Source organism: Silurus meridionalis, chromosome 26 (assembly GCF_014805685.1).
Source record: "Silurus meridionalis isolate SWU-2019-XX chromosome 26, ASM1480568v1, whole genome shotgun sequence".
NCBI classification, from domain to species: domain Eukaryota; kingdom Metazoa; phylum Chordata; class Actinopteri; order Siluriformes; family Siluridae; genus Silurus; species Silurus meridionalis.
This window is the reverse complement of record NC_060909.1, coordinates 18,270,166-18,288,563: the sequence shown is the minus strand read 5'-3', so window position 1 is coordinate 18,288,563 and position 18,398 is coordinate 18,270,166. Positions and strand designations below refer to the sequence as shown.

Genomic DNA, 18,398 nt, shown 5'->3' with positions numbered 1-18,398 from the left:
CGTCATTTTTCTATATTTCTGTGTCCATGTGTTAAAGAATTTCCATAACAGTGATTCTGTATTTCAGTAAACCAGCCAGTGGTTTTAACAGTTACCAGTTTTTATGGTGGAAGGATTCTTCGAGAAACAAGAAGAAGAAGAACTTTTGTTATTGGTAATAATAATAATAATAATAATAATAATAATAATAATAATAATAATTAAGATTGAGGGAAAACCCATAGTACATGCAATAAAAACATATAAGGAATATCGATTTGATAGAAAGTGTTTTACGACACTGATTACAGTCTAAACGCTTTATAAAGGAGTGGGTTCTGGTGTTTAATAATTATCTCTGCAAACTAATTTCATTTAAAAGTCTGAAATACAGCTAAGTGTTTAATCGCTGAACACGTATTCATGGATGAAGAGAAAACACGACCCGCCGTGACCGTATTTACGCTCCATCAGTCACGAGTCTCCAAGGACGGAGGAAGAAGGTTGAGGGAAGAGGGAATATGGATTTAATGCTATATGTTGAAAATGGAAGAGCGGTATAACGATTTAAGACTAAATAAAACAGCTGTAAGTGGCTAGAGCACGCCCACAACTCCGTTTCTACTCAGTGAGTGCCACGCCCATTCTTCCAACACTGCGTTTTCAAAACAAAATGTATTCGTTAAGCATTGAAATTGGGTTGTGACGTCATGACGCGCATCTTTCTCATTTGCATACAAGAGCACGCCCATTTTAGAGAACGCTCGAGCCACGGGCGGAGAATCTATATGATATAAATATATATATAAACGGAGGAGGAGAAGGAGGATCGCGAGCGCTCGAATATTTGCGGCTGCGCGCGCCTCCGGTGCAAGGTGGGCGCTTGGATCCGGTAGCGTGAGTGTGTGTTTGTGAGAAATCTTTAGAGGATTTTTTTAACAAGTACTGCAACAGGTTTGTAAAGGCGGAGAGCATCAAGGAGAGAGAGAGAGAGAAATCACGAAGTAATACGCCATACAATACACACACACGCGCGCGCGCGCACACGTACGGAAGACGGTGCGCAGGTGCGCAAGCGAGCTGGTCGCCCGGACTGCACACACACACACACACACACATACACACCGTGTGTGGGACTACCACAAGGATCAGAAGGAGCTCTGGATTCTTCACGACTGCCAACATGATGCCGGTGAGTGTTAACGGAACCGCTCGCGGGAGGTAACAATTAACGAATAAAAATTACGCGCCGGTTTTATCATTCGGTCTGAATCTCAAGTGTGTGTGTGTGTGTGTGTGTGTGTGTGTGTGTGTGTGGATTGGAAATACCCGTGTTTTATCAGCTTGGGTGTGAATACACATTCTGTCACGCGCTGCATGTAAGTTGTTGGACAGGGGAACCCGTAGTTCAGGGGTGCGCGATATCGGCTGTAGACATCGTATTGATATCGATTTCGATATATTGGTGATATCGATATCGATCGAAATGCAGATCATTTTGGTTGATACTATTAGTTTTGTACGATTATTACTAATCGTGCTGTAGGAGATATTGAGGAGAAACGTGTAACTGCATGATAATGCCTTGAAATCTGCTCGTACAAGGAAGATCTTCGATTTAAAGTGAACAGTGGCTTCAACCTGTTCAGTAGCAATACGTTCAGAATTGGGTATGCAAAATAGCAATATTCTATACACTAAATGGACAAAAGGGATTTGGACACCTGAGTTTGTCACCTGTATGTAGTTCCTCCTCAAACTGAAACCACAAAGTTGAAGGCACACAATTGTATAGAACGGATGCAGGAGCCCAATTGGGATAAATGTGAACGCCGACTGCACCCCAGGCCACCTCACCTCAACTCACCTGACTTTACTAACACGATTGTGGCGGAATGAATCTCATGGATTCTCATGGAACATTTTCTCAGAAGAGTGGATGTTCTCAAAACAGCAAATGGGAACTAAATTTGGAATGGAATGTTCAAAAAGAAGCACCAATATTACGCTCAGGTGTCCACAAACCTTTGTTAATATACCAACCGAACACATTATTTATCCTAATGCTCCCAAATGCAGGGGATTTTTTTTAACTATCGCAGAGTTCAGAGTGAACAGTTCCCAGGCGACTTGTTTCTTACATAAGCTCCCCTTTTCCGGATCCGGATTTTGTCTGATTGGTTTTTCGCACAAGTCCCCACACGCCCGGGTTAATTATAGAAACCCCATACTTCATACAGAGTGCGCCGCTTTGCGCTGAACTTTACTGCAAATGGTAATTAAGAACACCTTTAGTGCTTTAGAGCCTTATAGGGGAGGACACATTACATACTTCCCATTTGAGCCAATATAAATTTCTGATTTCTAAAATTCCCTGGTTGTTTTCTACTTTAAGCAACTGAGAAATAATAATGTGGGGTCACTACATCATTTTCTAAAACGATTGAATTCTTAAGGTAAACCTACAAATGATTGACGGTACCAGTGCACCAACAAGGAAAAGTACAGCACAGTACCCCTTTTTCTCAGAGTGTGTATCGACACACAGTTCGGTTTCGTGCGGTCTGAAGCCCATTGTTTGAGCGGCCGTCGGCTTTTCCGTGCCGAATGCCATTCAGTGAACTACCGCCTATTGTTTTCCAGTCGACACCCTGACCCTGAAAATACATTTCGCATTGTCGCTAGTTCCCCAGAGGAAGCTGAGCAGCCGGGCCAAGGATGTTGCGTGGAGCCTAACGAGCATAAGTTGGCAGGTGAGGGTACACGAGACGGATTAGATCACGTTCACTCAAGGTAACACGACTCCCCCTGAACCTGCCTCAGCACAAAGGTCGTTGTAACGGAGGCATTTCTTCCACTCAGCAATGTCGTGCCTCGGTACGACGAACATGACAGGAATACGATGTGTGTGTGTGTGTGTGTGTGTGTGTGTGTGTGTTTCTTGAAGTAGCACGATCTTTTGTCGCAGAAGCCCCGCTCTGCCTAGCACCAGTGTTGCCGCGTGCGACAGGCCGCGTGTCCATGGCAACAGTAACCACGGAAACCTGCCTTTCATAGGAGACTTTAACCCTTTTTTTTCCGTTCGCGAGAAGATTTTTTTTCATTCACTCATTATAGGTGCTTTGGAAATCCTGTGTGTGTGTGTGTGTGTGTGTGTGTGTGTGTGTGTGTGTGTGTGTGTGTATGTGTGTGTGTGTACAATATATATATATATATATATATATATATATATATATATATATATATATATATATATATATACACACGTGTGTGTGTGTGTGTGTGTGTGTGTGTGTGTGTGCTGTTGTGGAAAATTCCACAAGTCTCATGTTACTCGCATCACACATTTGGTCTTCACCCTGACAGACTTGCAAACTCTCATGCCACAAGACAGAGCCTGCGCTCAGACGCTATCCATCTATCCTATGTGAAGATGCTAGAGTGTTATCTCAGTATTTGTATTTGACACATTCCAGAGGGAAATACTAACATTCCTGGTGATTCAGGGACATACCCACGGCTGTGTAAATTCCTACACTGTAATACACTCGACATGATTAGCTTTGCTTATTAGCTAGCTAATATTAGCCCAGCTGACTAGCTTGTCGTGTAGTCACAGCTGTAACCAAAAATCCTCTTCTTTTTCCACAGGGTACGATGGTTCGACCTACAATTTTGTCGATCTCACGTTCACGATAGCGATACTTCTCAAATGTGCGCGCGAAGCAAACGTAGCAGCGTATATGCGCTACAAGACTTTGGGACGTTGCCAGGATGTACACATTTGTGAGATGCCTTACGTTTTTCCAATGATCGACAAAATTCGATTGTGTCGGTGTTCGAGCGGGTATTATTTTCTGCGTTTTTGGTGTTTTAACGCCCAAATTTAGCTCTTGCCTGTCTCCATTTTCTAGTGTGAACACGAATGCCAACAGGTGTATAACTTGTAGCTCTACAGTTTAGTGGTTGAGGCTCTGGCTTACTGATCATAAGGTCGTGGGCTTAAGCCGAAGCGCTGCCACTTGAACCAGTCGCTTAACTGTATTTGCTAAAGGGGCACTCTCTGAAATATGTTCAGATTTTTTTTTATGGCTGCTGTTAGGGAACGAGCGCTTGTTACGAATTGCAGGCTCTGAAATGGAGCAGTAATCTCATTTCTCCTCCACAGAGAGTAAACCTTTTAGAGGTCAGCAGGGTACCAGGGTAAGCCCCTGTCATGTGATAGTGTGTGTGTGTGTGTATGTGTGTGTGTGTGTGTCCATTCTGTCTAAGGACCATATGGTCAGACACACACCCACACACCCACACACCCACTTACACCAAACAGAGTGACAGGAGCTTTCTTGTGACACACACCTATACACACAAGCTCAGATTATTAGCCACAATCAATACTGTAAATCCCTATTAGTTAATTAGAGATTCATTGACTGAAATCGTTGACCAATCCGTGAAATTACTAAATGAAGACACATGATACCTCAGTCGGAACGCTTTGGAAGCCCGTGTTGTACAGATTCTCATTTGCCTTCAATTATTGACGTTGCGTTCCTGTTGTTTGCGTAGCTGTAGAATTTCTTCGTCCTGAATTCACATCGGTGAAAAAAATTATTTAAAAAAAAAATTATTATTGTAGTATATGTATATTATTTTAGATATTTGCATTTATTTTTATTTCTTTGTTATTATTATTATTATTATTATTATTGTTATTATTATTTATTTTTATTTCTGTTTTTATTTTTTGTATATTCTTCTTTTTATATATATTTGCATCTATTTTATTTCTTTGTCTTGCTGCTGTAACATAGAAATTTCCCCACTGTGGGACGAATAAAGGTTTATTTTATCTTATCTTATCTTAAAAGCAACAAAGACTTTTTGACGGTATAGACCAAAGGGATGCTGAATTCCCGGATTCTGATTGGTCACAAGGTGGTAACATCTTCTGTAAGAGCAGTGTTGCAACAGCCAACGAGGCTCATCCAGTAGGGGTGTTGAAATTGATCATGTCTATGTATGCTGCATCGCGATGTGGACGATTCCGTGTTGATACAGTGACGGACCGTAATCGATTATAGCCTAATGATGTCCTTCACCATATGACAATTTTTCTTTTAAGAAATAAAGCATTTCAAAATATAAAAGTATGCATCCTGAATATCCATACCCGTGATTATATTGGGAAGTTGGTGGGTTGATGTAAGTAGGTTGTGAGTGTGTGTTCTTTCTATGTGCGCTAATGAGCAACCTAAATGCAGAAATGAGGCCCAATTAGCCTATTTTTAGCATAGGGAAAAAAAATAGGATCCATGACAAGAGAGTTTTACACTTGTAAATACAAGTGTACAAGGCAGCACATTGCCTCGATTTCATTCTGGATTCTGATTGGTCACAAGGTGGTAACATCTTCTGTAAGAGCAGTGTTGCAACAGCCAACGAGGCTCATCCAGTAGGGGTGTTGAAATTGATCATGTCTATGTATGCTGCATCGCGATGTGGACGATTCCGTGTTATTACAGTGACGGACCGTAATCGATTATAGCGTAATGATGTCCTTCACCATATGACAATTTTTCTTTTAAGAAATAAAGCATTTCAAAATATAAAAGTATGCATCCTGAATATCCATACCCGTGATTATATTGGGAAGTTGGTGGGTTGATGTAAGTAGGTTGTGAGTGTGTGTTCTTTCTATGTGCGCTAATGAGCAACCTAAATGCAGAAATGAGGCCCAATTAGCCTATTTTTAGCATAGGGAAAAAAAAATAGGATCCATGACAAGAGAGTTTTACACTTGTAAATACAAGTGTACAAGGCAGCACATTGCCTCGATTTCATTCTGGATTCTGATTGGTTGGAAGGTGATTCATTGACATTGGAATCAGCTCAGATATATTATTTTAAATTTAGGGTTCCCCCGAAAAGCCACAGAATGAGGAAACGTGGTAGTAAATATAGAAGTGCTCTTGCGTCCTCGTTTCCCGTGATGCAGTTTTGACTATTCAAACAGGCCTCGTCACCTTCGCGCCTGCCTCCCACTGCTGTGTCAACAGCGACCCGATGAGTCACGAGCTTCCTGCTGTTTTGCTTCATGGCGTTATTTTTTTTAAAAGCCGAGTTGATGTTTCGTGTCCATTTATGGGCGTTAGTGTGAGCGACGTAATGGTGCGTGAACGGGCGACATGCGAGTGTGGATCGGATCCTCGTCTGCATTTTTTTTTGTTTGCCCAGGAAATGACTTGTGTTGTTAAGATGTTAAGATGGTATAACAAAATAGGCAACGGTTGAGCGAGTATCACTTTGAACACTATCTCTAATGGCTCGGGGGGATTTCGGTTGTCAGGAATTTATTTTGAGGATCAGGTCTTATGAAACACTTGATGTGTAGAAAGCAAGAAAAATGGGATGCCTTGGGAAACCTTGGGTGGGCAGGTGGTTTCAAAGTTGTGGCTGATGGTGAGGTGTGTATAAACACACTATATGGACAGAATTTTGTGTAACCTTCACTTTTCTGGGAAGATGTTCCACTAGATTTTGTGGAGATTCAGTAAAAGGGTGTTAGTCAAATTTGGTACAGGTGTGGGTGAGATCTTCGACTCCAACCCTTGTAAATCATATCATCATGCAGCTGGCTTTGTGCATCATGTTGGAAACTTTTTGATTCTCTTGGTTCAAGCGATGGGAAAATGTCATGCTCCCACCACCAAAAGATAACAATTGTGTGCTAACAATTTGCGGAAAAACCGCAAATGCGTGGAAAAAGGCAGGTGTCTCAATATTTTTGGCATTTTATAATTGCACTGCTGCTAGTTCTATTTGTTTTTTTTTTTTTAGAGGACAGGAAGTCACAGCCTGCCCTTAAACACAACAGGATGTCTGAACGATAACAGGGGATGTATTCTGAGGCGGAAATTCTCCACAATAACATTTAGCCCCCTTAGCCTTGTAGCCTGGTGCCTCAGGTTTGGAAGGCGGTAATGCTGAAATTGTCCTGGAAAGATTTAATCCGAGCTCTGGGATTTATTTTTTCATGGAAAGGCAGACGGTAACATGGATAAAGTCCCCTCATGCTTAACGTAAATATAGATTTTTAAAACCAGATAGGCGATAGAGTGTGTGTTATTGGATGCGTTTTGTTTAGTAGCACATTAGTAATGTAACACAATCTTTTTTTTACATATACATCAAATTGAATTCTGTATTCTGATTGGTCAGAAGTTGTACAGTTGGATGTTTGGACTTACTTGTTTCAATCATGACTACCTGTTTCACAGGGGTACAAATATGAAGTAATCCTTTTCTTTTATTCATCCGAAGAGGTAATACCCACAAATGGGGTCTGCAGTATATGCAGTGTATAGGAGTGCTGCTGATGAGAGGCTGTCATTGCATGTAGTCTATTTATTCATGTATTTACCCCTCTTTTTTTGCAAGGGGGAGGGGGTACCAATGATGATCTTGCAAACCTCTCAACAAATGTGCAGTTGCACCCCTGGGAATATAGCTGTGGTGTGGCTCTAGATATTTTCTCTGCATTTTTATCATTCCTGCTTTTCTCCGTCAATGTTTTTCCCCCCTCATTTACATAAAATGTATGGAAATAGAAAACAGAACTGCAGGAGTCCTGTAAGCGTGAGACTCAGGTAAAGCAGCGTGTAGCCGTAAATCCCCCCCAACGAACGCCCATCTGCCGTGCTAACATGCACACTTCGCACTCGAACAGCGGTGTCTCTGTACGAGCCGGCACGGTCAGATCCAAATCCCATCCAAAGATATTTCTGTTTGTTCTCCCCCGATGAGAATTTTTTAAACCCTTGTCACCCCCTTCAGAAAATCACTTACCAACTGCTACCCACCCCCACCCCTTATGTTCCATCTTCAGTGACAAATCCCGTCCTCCCATCAGCGTTTTATTTTTGGGTCCGGAGCCTCTCGGCATCCATCTGTGCTTCTCCGTCCAAAGCCAAGAGAGAACTTCACAGTTTTTTTTAGCTGTATGCTGCTGCTTAGGAACAGAGTGGCAGCGAGGCAGGACAGAAACGTGACTGAGATATGATCGGAGAACTAGGAAGCATTTTCACAGTACATGGTATGGATGACTATTTAAAGATATGCCCTAGAGATTTGATATGTAGCTCTCGTAATACACCACAATGCCAAAAATATTGGGACTAGAGGTCGATCGATTCATCAGTTTCGCGGATTAATCAGAACTATCAGCTATAGGCAAAAATCCCTACCGATAGTTTTTCTGGGTTGCGTAATACAGTACAAGAGTGGCCTCTAAAGGCAAATCAATGATGCCATGTGCTGACTTTTTATTCATTTTGGATGTAACTGTTTTTATTTATTTGGAAGAGTGGATGTTATTATAAAAGGAAATGGGGGCTAAATGTGGAATGTAACAAATGTGGAATGACAACCCAAAAACACCAGTTGGACCTTAAACAATTTTGCAGAAATATATATCATTTAAAAAATATGAATTATATGATTTTTGTTTCTGTGCGCAACAGATGTTTCTTACCGTGTACCTCAGCAACAGCGAGAAGCACTTCACCGAGGTGCCTGTAACTCCTGAGACCCTGTGCCGGGACGTGGTGGATGTGTGTAAGGAACCTGGAGAGACCGACTGCTACCTGGCCGAGAGCTGGAGAGGATCAGGTCAGGACATGAAGAGGACATTTTTGTTATCACATGAACAATATGTTTACTCTTCAGATCAGGGATATCGGTGAATCAACTTGCACACAACAATGCTAATGGTCTGATGTTATATTATCAAGAGTCTGGATTAGAATGTTAAATATATAAAATATTGAATCTACAGTACAGCGCGTGGTCTAGATGTAATTTTCGCTTTGTGCCGTTTTCTGGAACAGAGCGAGTGGTTGATGACGGCGAGAGGATGATGGAGCTGCTGCAGCGCTGGGGGCAGCAGAGGTCTGAGGTCCGCTTTGTCCTTCGTCACGAGCGAGCGCCCGGTCATGACACAGGTGAGAAAGAGAGAGAGAGAAAAAACAGGCGGATGAAATAAGATGGATGAACAGACAGAAATAGAGAGAGATATGTTGAATATCAGTAGCAGGAAAGGACAGCAGGATGTTTTTATTTTATTTTAACACACACACAAACACACAGCTTGATGTGATGGCATGCATCTGATGTTAGTTGAAGCATTACGTTGTGCTACGCCTCCTCGCTCGCCAGACAGCATGGAGCCGATGCTCGGAGCTCAGAGATACTGTACCTGCTCTTAAAATACTGACTGGGTTCTAATACTTATCTATTTAAGGAAATGGAGATTTCACGAGATTTGTGGACCTTTTCAGGAAATTACAATAGAACATGTTTGTTCCTTCACCTTCAAAATACATTGGTCCAGAAACACTCCCCCTTCCCCCTCACACACACAGAGTGCCAAAGAAATGTGACATTAAATGCATGGGCTGTGAGCGCCCAAAATATTCTGCTTGGCCAGCAGGGTTATATTCCAATTCCTTTTACTTGGCACAGTGGGATTTCACACACACACACACACACACACACACACACACACACACACACACACACACACACTCACAATGAGTGTCAGTGGGGCATTAAGCCAGCGTTCCTGTATGACCTGTCTAGGATGAGAACACGCTTTGGATTGTGTGCGTGTGTTCGTGCTCACACACACACACACACACACACACACACAGTTAATATTAATGAATTACACCTCATTATTATGCTCCTGTGTGTGTTTGTGGGGTTTTTCTCCCTGAAAATAAGGGTAATTGTCTAAAAGTCCTTGCATATACACTACTCGAGTCCTGACACAACCCAGTATGTGTGTGTGTGTGTGTGTGTGTGTGTGTGTGTGTGTGTGTGTGTTGGTTTGGGTGTATGATTAAACATCTTGATATAGTCCTCACAAGGATGACAGTTTTGAGTTTGTGGGGGACATTTGGAAGGTCCCCACAAGAAAAAAAACTGCATTTAAAAAAGAAAGGAAAAGAGGGAAAAGTTTTCCTGCTGGTCAGGCTGGATGTGTAGCATCGAATTAATTAGCTGCATTAGCAAACGTGTGAATGGAAGGTCCTCATAGGGATAGTCAGCTGAACGTGTGTGTGTGTGTGTGAGGTGTTGGGTTTCCGCAAGAGATTTTGTGGCTTCATTAAGACACAAAGGCCTGGTTTCAGTGTAACTATGCCCATCATCTCTTTTGGTTGTAAGATATCTCTTTATTAAATATTTATAATGATGATGATGATGATGATGATGATGATGATGATGGAGATGATTGAGATGTATACGATTCTGGAGACTTAATGAACCGGACAGCACAATGTTTCACAATGTTTCTCATTAGCTATACTTAATTAGTGTCATTAAACTGCCTGTGTGTGTGTGTGTGTGTGTGTGTGTGTGTGTGTGTGTGTGTGTGTGTGTGTGTGTGTGTGTGTTGTCAGGTCCTCCCAGAGGCCCAGCGCTCTCACTAAAGAGGAACATGCTAAAAGCCACAAGTGAGACACACCTTGAAAACGGGGTAAGTGTGAAATCGTATCACTAGCAATCCATTTAATCAGTTTCTAGCTAGCATCTTTAGCACAATAAACTAAAATGAACGCATCATTAAGTACTAGCTAGTAACATTAATGCTAGCTGCTTCATAAATTAGGTCCTGGCTAACAAGAACAGACAGGACAGTGTATTTTCTTGCTAGCTAGGAACCTTCCAGGCTAATATGAAATGTCTAGCTGATATTAGGGAGTTCCCGTATGTAAATTGTGTAGCTAAGATTAGTTATTAGCTTATAGACGGATAGTTTAAACGGATAACAGGTATTAACTTGCTAGCAATACAGACTGATGAAAATTGTGAGACTTGTGATTGTGTGTAAAAACAAAAAGTCATTTCGCAAAGTGTTATTACATCGTTATGAGTTCAATTTTTGGAGACATCTCTAGGAGTCACTTTTCCATGTTGTAAAAAAAAAAAAATGAGATGCTAGATTTATGGGGAAATACTGGCTTCCCTCACAGTACAGCTTTAATTGCCAAAGGTAATTGACATTTTCACAAATCTAAACCTCCAATTAAACTTTAACCCCATGAGCTAAACTCTTCCGCTTTTTCTATGTGAAATACTTTTTCAGAGACGTATCATGGGGATGAATCTTTGAAGACAAATCTTAGTTCTCCAATGCCAAAAGAACTCTGATTCAGATGTGTTACAAAACACTGCTATAACATTGAAGGCACTTGTTTTTCTAGATGGTTCCTCCTCCTATGGACATCAGCCTCACAGAGCTGCATGAGATGGCGTCCCGGCAGCAGCAGCAGATCAATGCTCAGCAGCAGGTTCTGGCCTCCAAGGTAAGGCTTTTTCCCCTCTGAAAGGGCATCATAACATTAATACAGACTGGCTGTAACAACAGCTGTGATCTCTTTATCATTCACCAACTGCAGACGTTAACATCTATGATTTTGTGGGATTAAAAAAATTTTTTAGGAGCAGCGTCTTCGCTTCTTGAAGATGCAGGAGCAGCAGCAGCGTGAGCAGGAGAAACTGCGGCTGTTGCGTGAGAACGCTGAGAACCAGGAGGCCAAACTACGGCGTGTTCGGGCTCTCAAGGGTCAGGTGGAGCAGAAGCGCCTCAGCAACAGCAAACTGGGTCAGAACTTGTTTTTCTGCTCAAGTGTTAATGTCAGTCGCTCTGGGAGAAACCTTAAAGGATGGATGGATGGATGGATGGATGGATGGATGGATGGATGGAATTAAAGAAAAATGGAAATTTTCTTAAAAGTGAAGAACTTTACTCAAATAATCACAGAACCTGTGAGAAGCCTGTATTGTGTATTTGTGTCTGATTTATATTTATCATTTGCTGATGTTGCATAAACCACAAAAAAAAAAAATGTATGTGGTAATCTGCAAAGCTAAAAAAAAAAAAAAAAAAAGTTCAGAAAGTTTGTCAGGCAGCACAGACCGCTATTAGCCTTGTAGTTTTGTGCTAATAGCGATATCAATGAGGCTTGGCCACGACTTAAAAGAAAAACCGCCACAATGAGCTTTAGAGCTGATGAGCCGAAGAGAGAGCTGATTAGTAAAAACTCTCACTTACTGTCGATCTTTTCTCTCCGTGTCTGTAGTGGAAGGAGATTGAGCAAATGAACGGCCTGTTCCAGCAGAAGCAGAGGGAACTGCTCATGGCCGTGTCCAGGGTGGAGGAGTTGAGCAAACAGCTGGAGACGTTACGCAGCGGCAAACTGGACGAAATCACTGAACTCGAGAGACTTTACAAAGAGCTTCAGGTGCCTGTTGTTCTGATGGAAATGTGCATGGGTAGACATATATTTGGATATCTGAATGGATAGATGACTGGGTGGATGGATGGATTAGAGGATGGATAGAAAATAGAGAAACAGTTAAACATATAAAGAAAGCAGGGTGGATGTGTATCTGTGCAGATAGAAATGGATAAACTAATATAAAGAAAATACAGTGGTACCCCGCTTATGGACCGGCTCGGACATCGACCTTTTCGCGTAGCGAACAGTTTTTCGACTGAAATTTGCGTCCGATGAACGACCAAGTGCCCCCTTATCGACCTTTTTTTACCCCGACCCACATGGAGCGAGGGAAAGGATCATCCCAGTCTCTCCTCAGCCTTCGTGGAGAGAGCATCTATCATAAATTAAACTTCGGTTTGTGAACAATAAAGTGTTATTTAGCGGTCAATATAACAATTTAGTGCGTGTATATTGTATATTGCATGTACATTCGCTCTTCAACCTTTTCGCATTTCGACCGGTTTTAAGGAACGGATTAAGACCGATAAGCGGGGTACCACTGTACATAAATGGCTTGATGAGAAAAGATGGATGGATGGATGGATGGATGGATGGATGGATGTCAGCAGGTGAGATGGAGAAATGATTATATAGAAAGACAGACCAGTAGACAGCTGGAAGAAAGACGTGATGACTAGGTGGAGAAGTAGCTAAATTAATAGCTACATAAAGATGCAGGTGAATGAATGGATGGTTGGATGGATGAATGTGTGATGGATGGTTGGTTTGATAGATACAAGATGGATGGTTTGATAGATACAAGAAAAGCAGGATGATCAAATACCGGTAGATAAATAAATGGATGTGTGCATAGAAATGGATTGGCTGATTTGTAGGTACCAGGAAAAGAATTAGGTAGATGACGGATTAATGGATGGATGGATGGATGGATGGATGGATGGATGGATAGTGAGCGCATATAAACAGATATATTATAATATAATACTGGTATATTGATCTTAAAATAGTTGGGTCAACAGACAAACTGATGGATGGATGGATGGATGGATGGATGGATTATAGATACTGTAGATGGATGGATGGGAGGTTGATTAAAAACAGACACAGTTGTGAATCAATTTAAAATAATCTGCTATAATCTTCAAAAATGTTTTTGTGGGCGGAGCTAAGTAAATCAGGCTGACTAACTAAGACTCTGTTGTTCCCCTGAAGCTGAGGAACAAGCTGAACCAGGAGCAGAGCGTGAAGCTCCATCAGCAGAAGGAGTGTCTGAACAAGCGCACACAGGAAGTAGCTGGGATGGAGCGACGTCTGGCAGAACTGCGCCAGAGACTGTGGAAGAAGAAAGCGGCTCTGCAGCAGAAAGAAAACCTGCCTGTGAGTGACAGGATCGAGCTGATGATCAGATAATACTGTTACAACTTTCAGACATCTTTCAAAATAAAGGCTATCCATTATCTACCTCGTTACCTTATATATCTACATTGCCACCATGTTGATGGAAGACATGCTATTTTAAATACTCAAAATCAAAACTCTGGGTCTTTTATCACTATGGCAGTCGGGTAATGGGCAGAGCTCTCATCCTCCCTCGGTCCCATCCAGAATTGCCGCCGTCGGCCCGTACATTCAGTCTCCTGCTCCGCCACTTCCTCCTAAAAAGGACGTCCTGGTGAAGCCGGCATATCCGGATGGCACTAGCACACTGCCCAAACCGCTTACCAAGGCCACCGGTACACACACACACACAAAACCCTTACCACAATGTATATGTGTACCAAACCTCTTGATTCTTTACCACTTGCTTATCCCCTTTTTCCTTTTCTTCTCCCACCCAGGTAAAGTATCCAAGCTGTCTGAATGGACTGCGAGTTGTGAAAACAGCGGAGTTGGGGGGTCACAGCGAGGTTATGCCTCGACTCTGCCTCGTATGAGCAGCCACAGCTGCATGGAGAAAGGTGAGCACTCGCACTCCACATGCTAGTCATTATCTATAGACGTGTGACGCTAAGCGCGTTCTTCACGTGTGTTAGATGCCGAGGCAGATCAGAAGCCGCTGCCGCCACTTCCCTTACGGAAGAATCAGAGCAATGAGGACCTCTTAAACGATGGCCAGGTAAGGCATACACACAAACACACCTAATTAACACAGATCTTTTATTCTCGACAGACCACACCCATTTTTCATAATCACTCGAGTAACTATTGGTTATTTCACAGAGGCTCCGCCCTCATTCGAAGGAAATTCTTTCGGCTAAAACTAACAAACTTGTGTCTGATTAGGTTGGAGGTAAAGTGCCACCTCCGGTCCCCATGAAGCCCAAACCAGGCCAGTCTGGCTTCCCCTGCTTCTCCACTGGCACATTTCCAGGCAAAGCCAGACCATCCCAACAGCAGACCCCACACCTCCCGAAGGCACCGATGCCTGCGGCCACCGTAAGGCCCTTCAGCGTGGAGGGCTCGGCAAGTAAAGGACCCACCATTCAGAAACCTCAGACGCTGGCAGCCAGCTCCATCTACTCCATGTACACGCAGCAGAGCTCACTGGCTAAGGGGTACCAGGGCCAGAGCACCCTGACACGCTCACAGCCAAGGGGTGAGCGTCACTAATGCAATCTTTAACCCTGAATAAAATATAAAGATGCGGCTAAATTTAAGCTAGAGATACAACCAGAGTGTGTAAAAGAGAGACCCAGACTTCCTGATAGACAGTGTGTTTTGCATATGGTTGCAGAGTAGAGGAGTATGTAAATACCTGGCAACATGTGAAACAAATAGTTAACAATACCTCTGTTTAGTAGACACTGTAACTAAAATATGCATAGTAAACATTTATATTATGGCTAATAAAGCCAATACTATTAAAGCAACAGTTCGAGACGTGTCTCTAAAGTAATAAGTGGCTACTACAAACATGTGATGCGAATGTGATGCTAATTTGTACTACTACAGTAGAGAATGTATCGTTATAAACCCTGATCACTAGTGGATTTTTTTTTAGTCTACGGAAAACCGGTCATCCCGTCCAGCAGAGGGCAGCAGTCTCACTCACAGGACAGCGGCTACAATGAGAAAGCCAGCAACCTCGAAGCTGATCAGGTGGACCAGGCGAACAGCGAGGGCACAGAGTCAGATCGAGCACCGCGCCCACTGAGTCCCACCAAGCTGCTACCGTTCCTAATGCACCAGCATCGCATGCAGAGTGATGCTGACCTGGAGACACCACGCAGACGGCTGCAGCACGCGCCACGCCCACTAAAGAAGCGCAGCTCCATCACGGAGCCCGAGGGACCTGGCGGACCCAACATCCAGAAGCTTCTTTACCAGAAGACCACACTGGCAGCCATGGAGATGCCAGAAGGCATCGCGGGGGCCGTCGAAGACACAGGCAGACTGTCGGGGGAACCTCAAAAGGCGTCGGATATGGATAAGGAAGAAGAGGAGGAAGCTCAGACTCCACCTCCGCTTCCACCACGTTCCTCTGCTGCAGGACCGAGCAAAAGAAATGAACCCAAAGAGGAGGATGAGCAGGAAGCGGGTGGCACAGTACCAGCTGAGGAATACCCTCCATATCCTCCGCCCCCATACCCCAGCGCAGGTAACCAGAATAGGCAAGAAGAGGAAGAGGACATAGGCATGAAGGCACCAGAGGTCACTGGACAGGTCACAATGCTGCTGGTACGTATTATTTTTGACTCCTTTTCAAATTTCCCCTTTAAAATGCTCCTACAGGTCTGTTAGTCCAGGCTGAAAGTTGGTGAATAAAAAATGTTCAATACAAACTAAGACAATAAGACGTAATGGATAAAATTGTTTCAACAGTTAGGAAAGCTTTGGCAGTTGTTGTTTTTTTTTTTTCCTTAGAGAAATAATCTCTTGTTACCCCGACAAATTTTGAACAACAGCGCCATCTAGTGGGCATGTGAATATTTTTCCTTATCCAGAATGGCTGCCATGTCAGTCTGCAGCAACATAAATGGAACTAAAAAAAAAATTTTTTTCATTTTCTCTGTTTGAAGGTGTTCCCAAGTCTGCAATAATATAATATGAAAGATAATTTTACCTCAGGCCCAAGCCAATAACAGAAGCCGAATGTTAGGATGGAGTTGGAATGACGCTAGCTTGTTTTGCTTGTTAGTCCTTCTTTACTTGATCTTTTTTTTCTGCAGGGAAAGAGAACGAACCTGCGGAAGGCTGGTTCAGAGCGAATAAGCCATGGCATGCGGGTGCGCTTTAATCCACTGGCCCTCCTGCTGGACGCTTCACTAGAGGGCGAATACGACCTGGTGCAGAGGATCATCTACGAAGTGAGGAGGAGAACTGGCTCAGCTACATTATAATTATTTAAGATTCGAATGAATCTATAACTCAACAAATTGCGTTGTGTCTCTGGGCAGGTGGAGGACCCCAGCTTGCCCAACGACGAGGGCATCACGGCGCTCCACAACGCGGTGTGCGCAGGACATACGGAGATCGTTAAGTTCCTCGTTCAGTTCGGAGTCAACGTCAATGCTGCCGACAGCGACGGATGGTAATTTTTGTTTTCACTTCAAAGCTAAATTATTGAACGTTTAAATCTCAAGCTTAATCCACGATGCACTACTTTTGCAGGTCAAGCTGTCGTCACTTTGCTTAGCAGCTACTGTTATTATAAAAAATTCTAGATAAATAAAATACTCCATTTTGAGGTAGGTTGCTGAGCGCCCATTGTTAAGCATCGATGGGGTGGGGAGGCATTTAATTCAACACTTGGGATCAGAATCCATCCCAGTTTTCTATCTGTATCTTGGCCTTTTGTTTTACTCTCAGTCTATCCTCTATTTCTGTGTCCACATCAATATTTCTTGCTTCCTCTGTAGGACACCCCTGCACTGCGCCGCTTCCTGCAACAACGTTCAGGTGTGCAAGTTCCTGGTGGAATCGGGCGCAGCCGTGTTCGCCACTACTTACAGTGACATGCAGACGGCGGCGGAGAAGTGCGAGGAGCTGGAGGAGGGATACGCCCAGTGCTCACAGTTCCTCTATGGTAAGTGAGGGTACATTTACGGTACAAGTTTCAAAGGACAACCTCACAAGTGTACTGAGAACGTTTTTGTCTGTGTAGGCGTACAGGAGAAGATGGGGGTGATGAACCGCGGTATTGTGTACGCTCTGTGGGACTATGAGGCCGAGCACGCTGACGAGCTGTCCTTCAGCGAGGGCGACTGCATGACTGTGCTTAGGCATGAGGATGGAGACGAGTGTGAGTGGTGGTGGGCGCGGTGTGCAGACAACGAAGGTTATGTCCCACGCAACCTCCTCGGGGTGTGTAGATTATGTATAAACTTGCCACGCTGTCATTTTCATGATGATTTTACACACTTCAGAGCTTAATATTATCTTATTGTCCCCTTTTCAGCTGTACCTGAGGATCAAGCCCAGACAGAGGAGCTTAGCCTGAACCTCTCTCTCGCCATGGTTCAGCCCCAATCCAACCGGCGTGCCCTCTGTTTTAGTGCGCACTGAAAAGGGCTGAAAGACACAAGACACTACCAAGTGCTTCTTCTCTACACAATGGTGCATTCTCAAACTTCACCCTATTTTTCATTCATGCATTATTTTCAGAAGCACAAAGGAGGATTTTTTCATAGCTACATCGGATGACTGTCCGCACTCTTCCTGGCCTTTCTAGAATGTGAATGTATTACAGGATCGGATTATTTGCACAGCTTTTAAGTTATTTGTACAGGTTTATCTACGCGCAGTGGCGCGTTCGTTTATAACTACGTCCCGGTATCTCCCGCCGAACTTGATCATGTGACCACCAACCCATGCCTTTCTGTCACGCTTGCTAGAAAGCGATTACGGCGATGTCATAGGCCTGAAATGAGCTCAAGCTCCACCTACACATGTCATGGCACTTTTATTTCCCCTTCCTGCTGTTTACGTTTAACCAGTTTAATGAGAAATCTGGAGTATCATCTTTTCTGCTGAAAATTATCATTTTTCATCAAAAAATTAATAACCACTATGGTGCTCAATGCTGCGGAACAGAACGAATGACTTGTTCAAATCTTGTTCGAAAATAAATAAGACTTTGTATTTAAACATTGCACTCTCACATTTATTTATGTA

The 18,398-nt window shown here is 43.2% G+C and overlaps 1 protein-coding gene across 1 annotated transcript; it reads left to right on the top strand.

Annotated features, from left to right (window-relative positions):
• Window positions 1-746: 746 nt before the first annotated feature.
• tp53bp2b (tumor protein p53 binding protein, 2b) lies at window positions 747-18,371 on the top strand. The gene is made up of 18 exons (XM_046840495.1): window positions 747-1,171; window positions 8,499-8,646; window positions 8,865-8,978; window positions 10,440-10,516; window positions 11,244-11,345; window positions 11,482-11,670; window positions 12,129-12,284; window positions 13,497-13,661; window positions 13,846-14,017; window positions 14,123-14,242; window positions 14,318-14,400; window positions 14,568-14,880; window positions 15,286-15,962; window positions 16,454-16,591; window positions 16,682-16,815; window positions 17,144-17,310; window positions 17,389-17,588; window positions 17,683-18,371. The coding sequence occupies exons 1-18, from the start codon at window positions 1,163-1,165 to the stop codon at window positions 17,722-17,724; spliced, it is 3,006 nt and encodes a 1,001-aa protein (XP_046696451.1). The 5' UTR covers window positions 747-1,162; the 3' UTR covers window positions 17,725-18,371.
• Window positions 18,372-18,398: the final 27 nt, after the last annotated feature.

Coding starts and splice junctions, on each gene's coding strand:
- tp53bp2b (XM_046840495.1), top strand. Junction 13,662..13,845: donor AGCAGAAAGAAAACCTGCCT/GTGAGTGACAGG, acceptor TCACTATGGCAG/TCGGGTAATGGGCAGAGCTC. Junction 14,018..14,122: donor ACCGCTTACCAAGGCCACCG/GTACACACACAC, acceptor TCTCCCACCCAG/GTAAAGTATCCAAGCTGTCT.